This window comes from Hakea prostrata, chromosome 9 (genome assembly GCF_041222555.1).
Source record: "Hakea prostrata isolate BN-2017 chromosome 9, UWA_Hpros_2, whole genome shotgun sequence".
NCBI classification, from domain to species: domain Eukaryota; kingdom Viridiplantae; phylum Streptophyta; class Magnoliopsida; order Proteales; family Proteaceae; genus Hakea; species Hakea prostrata.
The window spans coordinates 58,353,742-58,366,200 of NC_142608.1; the positions used below are offsets into that span (position 1 = coordinate 58,353,742).

The 12,459-nt window shown below is 34.4% G+C and overlaps 1 protein-coding gene across 2 annotated transcripts; it reads right to left on the reverse strand.

Annotated features, from left to right (window-relative positions):
• Positions 1–1,156: 1,156 nt before the first annotated feature.
• On the reverse strand, positions 1,157–9,665 carry LOC149005757 (toMV resistance protein Tm-2(2)-like). Of its 2 annotated transcripts, none has more exons than XM_089135563.1 (4): positions 9,523–9,665; positions 9,353–9,423; positions 2,653–5,421; positions 1,157–1,589 (listed from the first exon to the last, which is right to left on the reverse strand). In XM_089135563.1, the coding sequence occupies exon 3, from the start codon at positions 5,262–5,264 to the stop codon at positions 2,658–2,660; it is 2,607 nt and encodes an 868-aa protein (XP_088991689.1). In that variant the 5' UTR covers positions 5,265–5,421; positions 9,353–9,423; positions 9,523–9,665; the 3' UTR covers positions 1,157–1,589; positions 2,653–2,657. The 2 variants fall into 2 exon arrangements, with proteins under 2 accessions (XP_088991689.1, XP_088991688.1); XM_089135562.1 differs by having other exon boundaries at positions 6,289–9,423.
• Between the last annotated feature and the right edge of the window lie 2,794 nt (positions 9,666–12,459).

Below are 12,459 nucleotides of genomic sequence, written 5' to 3' on the forward strand. Positions count from 1 at the left end.
GTTTTGGAAAACTTAAAAATTAAATGGGGAGGTACATGATTCATTCTACGGTGCTTACCAAAATTCATTAATTGACGGCATCGAGGTTCTCACATCTTTCAATAGCTCACTGTCATCTCCCAATACCATTGCCTTTCCTTTCAACCTTTGGAAGCCGTGTAGGGCAACATGGGGAGCTTCTTGGAAGCCCAACACATGAATCTAGGAGATCACTTGATGTTCATTTTATCCCTACGGTAGCAAGATTACATTCTAGCACTGCTATCTTGCCATTCATTGAAAACAATTGGTCAATCTTCGTAGGTATGGAATTTATAGGGGAAGTCCAGGATTGGAGCTACTTTGTAGTAATGGTTTTGGTAAGGATGAAGTAGAGGACATGGGAGAAGAATACTCTAAGATGATTTCAGAATAAGATTTCAGTCAGTTTGTGTCCATAGTTTTTTATTCTAAAGTTCTTATTTATCTTTGGAAACTCTTTTTATGTACCTTGTAACATAGCATGTGTGGTATTAATCCAATAGAGATGTAATGTATAACAAAAATTTTGATCCAAAAGAAATATAAACTATAATAAAAGGGAATGTAAAAATATGATATAAGTTTTTGCTTGAGGGATGTCATCTGCTCCCAAGTGTGTATGCTGCATTTTAGTCAAATAAGAAATTAATCTATCACCATCAAAACACAATGATCAGTGGTGGAATGACAGTTCACTAGGCAACTAGTCCAATTGGAGCTACAACTGACCCCAAGTATTTTAAATTGGTGATGGTAAGAAAGTGAACTTTCTCTTTTGGTACTCAAAAAGGTGAAGGGCAACATCAATATAAGATTGTCGAAGCAACAGGAGCAAATATAATGATAATCAATACCCTGAATTTGTATGTAATGTAAAAATATACCTTGTACTACTAAATGCTACAATCAGGTGAAAGCTTAATTTTTATACATCCTTTTGGAGCCATTATCACACTTCCAAGTGAGAGTGGAATACACACGAAAATGAAAATGAAAGAAATTCCCTAACTGTTGCACCATTACTTTGATATAATTTGAAAGTAATATGATGGATTGGATGAAAGCACTTAAAAAGTATTATCTCATCAGCTAAAAAATAGAAGTTAAGCTCTAGTTTAACGCATAATGTATTTAAAAAAAAAAACCATTGCACAAGAATTTAGAAGCCCTTCATAGTTAGACAAGCAGCATAAGTATTATAATCAAACACTTAGTCTACAACATAAAGAAACAATGACAAGAATAGAGATCTCGCAATGACCACTCTCTCACACCAACACTGATGCAACACCAACACTGATGCACGAACACTCATTCTCACACAATCACAATGAACACTCCACTGACACACAAACACTCACTCTCACATACTGAAATTTGAAATTTAAGTTGTTCTGAGCATATAGATAATAGAAAAAGAAGAAGTATCAAAGAAGTTGAGCTCTCATGAGTCACGACATAGAATGTGGTGGAAAGAGCTGTTACATGAGTACAACTTTACTGCCATCATCTTTGTCATGGGAAATGTTGATCCAACTTTCTTCACCCACAGCTCGAATTTTAAGCATCTGTAAAAGACGAAGGTAGTCAAACTTTACTAGAATGATTGGTGGCCTGGTGGGAGTACAATTATCTATTACATAATAATCATGATTCATTGAAATAACTGATATCACTAGAATTATCAACTTAACTAATCTTTGTAATGATAACATTCTAACTATGTAACAATGACTTAATTCAAATATATAATCGAGTCTTATTCTATATTTGTTTACACTTTCTTTTTTTTCTCTGGCAACAAAGATCATATATATTAAGTGAAAGAAAAGTACTGTACATACCATAATTCTAGACTCATAACCAAAGCATCACTCTACCCCTAGAGGATGAGGAAAAACACCAATTACATATGCCTTAGTGCATCACCTTACAGCTTATGCACTTTCATTAGTCTTGGAATTTGTTATATGACACATTTCATTCCTAATTTATTAAATGAAAATGAGTTCTATAAGATGGCATGTCGGTACACATTTGGCTTAATTGGTTGATCAAAAAAGCAACACAGAAAATAATAACAATTATAATGTGATTGAATGGTCATAGGTATTGAAACTTACCAAGAACTTAATGTTTTCTTTGACCATCAAGAATGGCAGAATAGTGCATGGTCAGACTATGTTTTTTTCTTTCTTTTTTCTTTTTCCCTCTTCTATTTGTCCTGAGGATGTCATAGATGTAATTTAGTTGGGACTTAAGCCAAAAGGAAACTACATCTCCTTTGTTTTCCCCTAAAATGATAAAAAACAATAATCCGTTGTTTTCAAACTACATGTAATTATAGAATAACTTCACAAATCTATTGAGAACTTAATATTTATTAAAATCTGCAAATAATCTTTTGTTTTCTAACCCATTTTTGCAATGTTATTTTTTATGTTTTTCATTACAATACCATGCATGCAAAGATTAGGGAGCCAAAACTTATTTCAGTCTTAAAACTACGAAATGCACCATCAGGGTGTCTGATATTTTTAGTGTGACATGCATTCAGAATATTAAAAGCTATCCTGACAAAGAAAACAAAACCAATAAATAAACAAGAGCAAGACTGAACTAGAAACTCACCAGCTTTAAACCCGAGACTCCAAGATATTAGGATAGATCATGACGTCCACCTTATCATTCTTGGTTTTGACAATTTCCTTTGTAAAATTTTCGCGAAGCCACAGCAGTTCAAGTTTCTGAAGTTCAGGTAGCTCCCACAGTTGCTCAGAGATCCTTTTTAAACCTGGACATTTGCTGATGACCACCCTCTTAAGATTAGGCGCTGCTCCTGCCTCTAGTATCCAATTGTTTAATGTCGAATTTTCAATTATGAATACCTGCAGCCCTTGAAATGAATCTTCTTCGAAGACCAAGACGTCGTCACTAAAAGTTACCTCATCTAGCTTTAGTATCTGAAGAGTAGATAGATTTTGAAACACCTCCATTGCTTTGGGTGGCAGGTTGCTCGCCTTTATGCTAATCTTCTTGATGGATTCTGGCAGTTCGAATTGCTCATTGAAGATGCAGTTACTTGCAAATTTCAGAGTTTCAAGGTAAGGTAGTTTGAAGACAGAATCTTCTTCACCTGAGCAACTCTGGTAGTTAAACAAACCCAATTTTCTCAAATTAGGTGCCATCTCTGATATCTTCACTTGCCCGGTTCGATCCTGCAATATGTAAGAGAGAGTCTGAAGCTTGGATAGAAACCTGCCTTCATCCTTTTTTTTGGGTAGTCCACTTGGGCCATCTAAGTAGAGATGCCTCAGTTGTTGCATTTTCCAAATCCCTTCCGGTAAGTTGCTTATTCGAGTCCTTCTTAGGTCAAGAGTTTGGAGATTGAAAAGGGTGTATATGGATGGTGGAACAGCAGCAACTTTATTAGTTTTGATCTTCAGATACTTCAACAGGACCAGTTCTTCAATCTCTCCTGGGATACTATGGACGTCACCTTCCCCCAGATCTAACACCCTAAGCAACTTGAAGGAACTGAAAAGCGCATTCCAATGTTCTTCAGCAAATTTTTTGTTGTCTTCCTTGAAACAAAGTAGTGTTCGTACCTGGTGAGTATTGGACGAATTGGTTGCAGCGGCTGCAAGCATGTAGTTCTGGCGACTACAATGAACGGACAGCCGTCTTGGTTTGTTTTGCTCACGTGGAAAATTAGCGTGACATTCGAGGAATCTGTCTGGCCTAGACAATCCAAGGCAGAGATCACGCGTAAGATCATGAACACGACATTTTTTGACACCGCCATTTGAGCTCCTTTCCTCTACCTGGACCAAGCTCCGATCGATGAGTTCCTGCAAGTAGGTCCTGGCAACACGTTCCTTCGTATGAGTACCAGTATCTTCATCCCTTATAAATCCTTCGGCGATCCACAGTTGAATCAGCTGCTTTGCAGATATCTGGTAATCTTCAGGAAACAGCCCAAAATAGAGAAAACAAGGTTTAAGGTAGGAGGGCAAAACCTCGTAACTCAAACCTAATGTATACTTGCACGTGGCATCATTTTCTAAGCGCACGGAAATAGTTGCAGCCGTATCTTCCCATACATCTGGGGTCTCAGGCTTCCGTCCAAGAATACCAGCCGAAACCACTATCGCTAGCGGCAAACCTCCACATATTTTCAAAATTTGGTTTGTTGGAGATATTAGATCCTTGGGGCAGCTCCTTCCTCCGAAAACTTTCTTGGTGAAGAGTTGCCGACTCTCATTATCATCTAAAAATCGAAGAGGAATGGGATCCTTATCACCAGCGTGATGGGCAATCTCTGCTTCTCGAGTTGTAATGAAAATTCGACTTCCATTCTGGTTTTTCGGGAGCATTTTTACTATTCTATACCAGTGATCAATTTCCCATATGTCATCAAGTACTATTAAGTACCTGACGTAAGATAATTGCTTGCTCAATTCTTCCTTCAGTTGGTACTCGCTCATATTTTCGGTCTCGTCTGCTCCCATCTGTGTGATTTCTTCGACGATTCTCTGAAGAAACTGTTTTGCATTAAACTTCTGGGAAACACTTACCCAAGCACGGCACCTGAAACGATCTGTAACAAAACGATCTTTGTAGACTTTCCTTGCAAGTGTCGTTTTCCCTAATCCCCCCATGCCGGAGATTGAGATAACTTTCAAATCATCTGTACCTTCGATGAGCTGCTTCGCCAATGTATTTGCTTCCTCAACGAAACCAACGACACCATCTTCCTCAACTTTTTGCCTCATTTCCTGCAACTTCTTTTCACACGAAATCCTTCTTGACTCTGCATCATCTCTATCGATACTGCTCTCCCCTTGTTCATTGGCGAAGTTGTCCTTATCTTGGCATATTTTTTGAATTACAGCATTCAGATCATCAATTCGATTGCCAAAATCGTGAAGCTTCGTTCCCTTGTGGAAGATGCCGAGGACTTTCTCTGTCATGGTTTTTCTATTTTCCCTGGCGACATTGATGACAAATTCATCCACGATGTCCTCAGCCTCATAAGCAGCGTCTCTGATTTGATTCACTAGAACCTTCACGTGATCATGGTCTTTGTGTTTCTTCTCAAAATTCTTGAGGAACTTTTCCATGTTTTGTAGCTTAACATTGACAAGCCTAACTTTTTGATCGACTTCACTGAGGAATTCCAGCTCGTTAGCCAGATTCCGGGTGGCATCGCTCACCAGATTGTAGATAGTGCTGAGATCCATTTGTAGCACTCCTGACGCTTTCTCCTCTCTCTTGTGCTGAAGGGCTTCGAAATCAATCAAAATTTAAAAAGCACCACTCGACATCAAGCCAATCCTCCTCATATATTTATAGGAGAATCGTACCACCTGCACCTGCACCTGCAAGTCTTTGACCCAGCTGATCGACGAGTAGTATTAGTAAACGTTTTAACTTGTTGGTCAATAGTTTTCAAGTTCACATGAAAAAATGAAATTCTTTTTTAACATGGTTCCCCTCAAGGCCCAAACCTCCCGGGTAGTGATAATGGACGACTGATTGGATCAGTGGCGGTGGTGCCTCATGCTTAGATTATGGGAATTGTGGGACGGACGGATCATTAGGAAAAGTATGCATGGTTTTTCATCTTGACTGAAAATACTTCTGTATCCATAAACTTACATTGTAATCCATTTCTGGATTTTAATTTCACCGAAATAAATTGTGGAAAACAAACTTAAACAATTTATGAATAAAAAACTAATCCTATGAAATGAAATTGAAGTATAAGTCATATCAAATCATGCCTAATTGAGTAAAGTTTACATGTACAATAAATGACTTTTCACTCACTCCATTTCAAGTCACCATAAATAAATAGAAGCAATGTACAATCACATGGAAATCTAAACATCCAGCATGCTCTTGCTCTGGTTTGTTTGGTTCAAAGTCACAATCTTTCAAATTTAAATCAACTTTGATATTTGAAAATTTAACCTCAACTGCTATTTTTTTTTAAGAGTGGAAATCGAGGAATAATTGAATAGCAATTGTATGGTAGGAAAATAGGACAATAAAAGAGACCAAAATCATAATAAGACAAAGGATTATGATAGACTATTTGAGATATTTTTCTTATCTTATTCCAAGTAATTTTCTTTAACCAGAAATTTCTTTTAAAAAAATAATAATAAAAAACACTTGTCATCCATGGGGAATGAGAGTATTATATATAATATGAATCAGGATTGAATCACAATCTCTTCACTAAGAGGTATTGGTCATTACCAATTGAGCAAGGTGCGAGGGTCAAACTTCGTATTCTTTTCTTTATTAAGATTAATGAAAGGGTTTCACATTTATGTTCATATTCTTTTCTCTTTTTTTTTTTTTTTTTTTTTTTCACTTTCAACTGTTCAGTGGATTTTACATTACAACAAATGACATTTTAGTACTCATTCTTTTTCAAATTACCGTCAAAGAAATAGGTTCAATGTACAACCACGTGTATATATATAGAATCTTGTTTTTCTTCCACTTCAACATTCACATTGCTCTTATCTCCACTTTAACAATATTTTAGGAATGTTAGAAATAGCTCAAACCAATAAAAGCGAGCCAAAACCAAAACTAAAGCTGATAGATATTTTACAAGTAAAACCAAAATCAACTCAAAACAAAACTGATGATAACAAAAATATTTCATGTTATATAATCTAATAGTAACCAAATGAAAACTATTTATCACTCACAATCTATTATAATAATTGATTATTCATAAACAAGTCACAAGCATACACCCTTTGTGTGGTCAAATCTGGTAAAAGTGTTTAAATATGCATAAATTAGTAAAAATTGGAAAAAATAATAAAAGAATCACATATTAATACATTTTGAATTTTTATCAAAGAACAAAAGAAGGGAGTGAAGGAGTTGAGGATTTTATATAATTTCAAAGTGTAGTTTATTATTTTCCTCCAGTAAATTACTAAATCATTTGATTTTGTTGTGTTCTAAAAACTATTATGCTCATCGAGTTTATTTTGTTTTGTGTAAACATATTGAGTCTTATTTAACTCTAATGATGTATGACATGTCTCCTAATTATTTTAGCCAAGATGTAGTCTATATGACTTTTTGACAAAGTTTTTAAAATAGAGATAATTCTTGTTGTCCCCCTGTATTATAGCTTAATTACTAAAAGAACCCTACTCTTTATGAAATTACTATTGCCCCCCCTCAGTTCTAATACTGTTAAGCGACCGCTACGGTTGAATGTTTAATGTCAATTTTACCCTTTTATAATTAAAAAGGCCAAAGATAATATTATACTCGTTTAGAAAAAAAATCATACATGTGTATTTTTGTCATTTTGGAATGAAAGAAAAAAAAACACCCTATTGGTAGTAAGAACTTCCTAAAATTATTAACATCAAATTAGAAAATAAATAAATAAAAATATATTGGAAGTAGAAACCTCTTAAAATTGATAACATTAAACTGGAAAATAAATAACAAAATTAAAATAACACAAAAATTAGGAATTATTATTTTTTTATTATCAAATTGAAAAGTATATATATATACAATTGAAAATGAGTTTTCTTTTCTTTTCTCATTTTTTTTATTAGAAAAGAAGATTGTTTAGTTAGGTTTAAATTTATTCCTAATTACTTAGGATAGTAATGTAATTTAATATAAAATATAAATAAGTAATATAAAACTATAGGATTAATTTAGGATTTTTAAATATGTCTATCATCATTTAACTAACGGAGTTTAACTGTAGGGGGCAACAGTAATTATAGGCAAAGTTGGAGGTCGAATTAGTAATTTAAAAAAGAATAAGGGATAAAGTAGTAATTAAGCTATACTATAGGGAGACAATAGTAATTATTCCTTTAAAATATTAACTCAACTTGAGCAATTTTTTATCGTCAAAACCTGATTTACCGATAAAATGTTTGATATCAAGGAGATAAGAGGAGAAAGGTAAAGAGAGAATAGGAGTTAAAGAGGTGTAAAGGATGGATTTCTAGAATCGTACAACACATATTTCTAGTACTGCATATAAGCATCAAACCTCATCAAACAAAGTTGGAAAAAAAGAGAGGTAGAAAGAGAATAGTCATTTTTAAATTTCAAAAGATAAAAAAGAACACAAAAGCATGGAATGTAATCCCACGATAAGTAAAAAAGAGATCACTTTTCAGATTTTGTTGGACCAAAAGTCCTAAAAATATAAAAATTATAGACATCTAAAAAATTCAAAAAAATTATTCCTTTCTTTTAAAAGCCAAAATCCTATATCATGGAGGGATTATCCATGAAATTGATAATAATTGCCAATTTTAATATGAATCTAAGTATATTGGGAGCTGAAAAATCACTCCTAGAAACCGCAAGACAAAGGAAAAAAAGGAATTTAAGCTTTCAAACCCTTTAATGCTTAAAAGGGTATCAAATCATATCTGATCACTCGATCTGAGCAGGTTAATTGATCTACCAATCTGACCAGATTATTTGTGGAGATACAACATCAAACAAAGAGAGAAGTAGAAGAGAGAGTAAGATATTGTATTTGGGAATGGAACATAATTGTGTCCAGTAAACAAAAAGAGAAGAAAATCTATATCAGCTTAAAAAGTTTGTCAAAAAAAGAACACTATGCCCAGAGATATAGGATCCCACAAAATTACTGTTAAACTTCAATGAATAAAAAGAAAATCGTTCCACTCTAGGCAGCTCCGCTCCGGCGGTGGGGTTTTTCCCCACTCCGGGCAGCCCTTCTCCTAGGTCCCCCTCCCGAGTAAGCCATCTCGGCAGGTCGGACCAATGATACGACATCGGTTCCACACCACTTGGAAAACCGGCTTAATTACCAAGTGGAGGTTTGCCAAGGTATATCAGCCCACGTAACATATTACTACATGCATATACTGAACTACATGACCAAATAACTCTTACAAATAAAATTAATAAAAAATAATAATAATAAATGGCTCCTTCTATCATCATCTGCTGTATTAATCTTCGAAACAAGCTACTTTCTCTATGGAGAAAAGAAAAGACAAAAGATCTTTTAAACAAACTGAGATTATGTCGTAACATTTCGATCCATAAGATCAAACAAGAATAAAGCTTGTTTACCAAAAGAAAAAGAATACAGTTTGCAAAACTGGTTTAATCGTTCTTTGAGTCAAGTAAAAGAAGATTATATATACATTTGTATTAACAGAATCACAGTGTTTCCATAATCGCATCTTAAAATAACAAATGATATAGCATAGGAAAATCTAACAAGAGATGAATCATATATATGAAAGAGTAATAAGATGATTAGGTATACTACCTGATGATGTTTAGGATTATTGCCAAGCCACCATGTTCATCCAGTGATTTGAAGGATCAACATCAACTCAACTGCACAAAATTTGCTGCTTATTAAGCACTGAATAAGAGATTACGTGCCTACAGAACGGGGAGAAACGAGAATCTTAAATGCATGGAAGTACAACTTACCAAGCAAAGGACGCAGCTGGATCTATCTCAATATGACTCATTGAGCTTCCCATTCTCATCTGCTTGAACTCAACTCCTCAAGCCTTTTTTATAGATCTACACAACTAACCTGCGTGGGAGCTCAAATCCAATTTGGATAGACTTGCAAGTGGTTTCTTCCTCTCCTCTTTTTGTCTATTGTGTAAGGCTGGCAAGTCTACTTAAACAAAAAGAATAAAAAGGACGGACACAGGAAAATATCATTTAACTTTGCGGTTCCCCATTTTTATTCAATTATTTACCTTAAAATAAATTAATTAATTAATTAAAAATCTTTCTTCAATTGTCACCGCAAAATGCGGTAAGTATCTTTTATTTATTTATTAATTTTGTTTCTATCTTTTGTCCGTGTTACAGTTTTTTTTTTTGGCTTCTTCGTCCTCTTGGCATATTTTTTTTATTTATATGTCTTTTAGCAATTTTAAAATAAAAGAAAATTTACGTAAAGAACAAAGTGATTGATGATTATCTTAGGCCGATCAACCTATCAAATTAGATGGAATGTGAATAAGTTTCAATCTCGGAGCTAGTTGCAGGGCATTAAATATGGCTGGTTTTCTTTTTTTAGGTAACATTTAAATATGGTTGATATGATCTAAGTAATATAAAGAAGAACAAACCCGAAGTGAAAGGTTTCAGTATGAATAGAATCATAGAGAAATTTTTGTATGCAACTTAAATACACTAATATTAAGTTTTGTTGAAAGACTCTTTCGATATCTAACAACATAATGGTAATTTCTACAATGAAAAAATATAGGGACAATTACATGATTAGTTACTTTTAGCTTTCAGTTTACAAAATAACCACCCAGTGTTTTAATTAATAAAACTAGGTAAAACTGAGGCCAGGTTTACAAAACTAACAAAAACAGTGATTTACCATCTCTTTTAATTGGGTATTTTTACCCCTAAAACTAATAGGATATTCTTTAAAATAAAATAAAAAAAAACTCAAGAATAATTTTTCAAGTAATTATTGCCATGGTTTAAAGGATCACGTATTGATAGTATATTGGTCGGGTGATTTTAAGAGACGTTTTGCTTCATATTGTATTGTTACATATCTTGAAACAATCAAAATACAAAATGAAATAGTTTAATTCAACCAAAAAACAATAGACATAGCTAAAAAATAATGATTGCACTACACACCCCAATAGTGCATAAAAAGACTCAAGATACACCAAAATTACATGTGGAGATGGTCTAGATACATGTGGAAATGCTTTGGATATACGCAGATACGATACGTAGGCATAAAATACTATAAATAAATAGAGTATAACGTACAACACATACAAAATAGAGAACTTACTAATGCATTCAATATTTTCTTAAAATTGTTTTGTATTGAAAAGAGGGAAGATACATAATAAGCTATCTCCTAGAATCCAATTGGGGGAAAGAGATTCCATCAAAAGAGGGTCCCTTCTAACCAGTGTCCCGAACAAATCCAATTAAACATGAGCTTCTACATCTTTCTGAATAAGCTTCTTCTCTAGCTCCCCTGGAAAACCCATAGGTTTCTGCTCCACCTGGCCCTGTCTTAGCTGAATGCCAGTCATGAATTTAGCCAGGTGGCTAGTTTTGTTCCTGTCACACATGCACAAATTCCTTTTCATGAGGGACAGCTCACAGCTGCCTTCTACCTTATTCATAGATTGGACTTTCCAAGGCCCCCAGATCCTCTCACTTATAATGTAAATTTGCCAACTAAGAATAAGATTGGATAGAAATAGCCATCAAAGCTTTCTACATGCAGATCTTTAAGCCTTCATAAGTTACTGTCATCTCCATTATTAATACCGAAAGTTGTTCTCTTCTCCCAGCAAAAGCAATTATAAGATTTCCCTCCTCATTTCTTACCATGGCTCCATAAGTTGTTGCTGAATCAATTAGAGCCCCCATCACAGTGCAGTGCAATTATCTTATGTTGAGGAAACTTGGACCAAGATTCCATTCAACTTGTGTACTTTTGTCAGCATTAACATCTAAAAGATAAACATTAAGGTCATACATTCAACTTTAAAAAGAAATATGAATGAATAATTATATCTACAAAGTTGTGTTAATGATCACTCTTATGGAGCAATGGAAAATGAAAACATTTGACCAGGTCTACAGTTTTAAAACCCAGATGCCAAATTTCAAAACAGAAAAATGATGTAAGAGAATGTAAAAGCATAAACCTTTTAAGGTCCAGAATATCCCTAAAATTATGCAGTGGACGCATGTGAATGATTACAATTGAAAATTATCTCTACCGATAAAGCACAAGTATAAGAGTAATAATTAATCCAAACAAACTCAAATATCCAACTAATTAATTAACAGACCATTTGTCACTCATAAGAATCTAAAAGGAAAGAGAGATACTTCAAAATTAACAGCACTTAAAAAACTAAGGAACAACTCATATTCCATAACACCGAAATGATAACAAAAGCTTCCCCAGTTGGTGAAATCTTAGAGGCCAAGGAATCACATTAGAGATTAAACCTACAAACTCTGAAAGCCAACCATGGATGAATTCAAGATAACTGATGCGTCCAAAATCTGCTCAGCCTCTAGATTTCCAGCGATTGTTCTTGCAAAACAATATTAGATGTGGTCCGACCGTGGGGTCGGGAGGGCACCTCCGAAGGCTAAGTCAGTAGTGGAACTGATCACAGAGCTCTAAAGAGATACATATATTGAATTGAATACGTTAATCAGGTAAACGATTTAGATACCTTCACTGTGCGTAGATTACTCGTTTACATAGGTTTTACCTTTGATTCCCGACTTTTGGATCCGTTTGTGCTCCCTCTTGTTGACCGTTTGATCTTAGGGTTTTTACCCTTCTTTCGGAGATGAAAGCTGTTTCCTCGCAAGGCACAATCCTTCACCCTATAT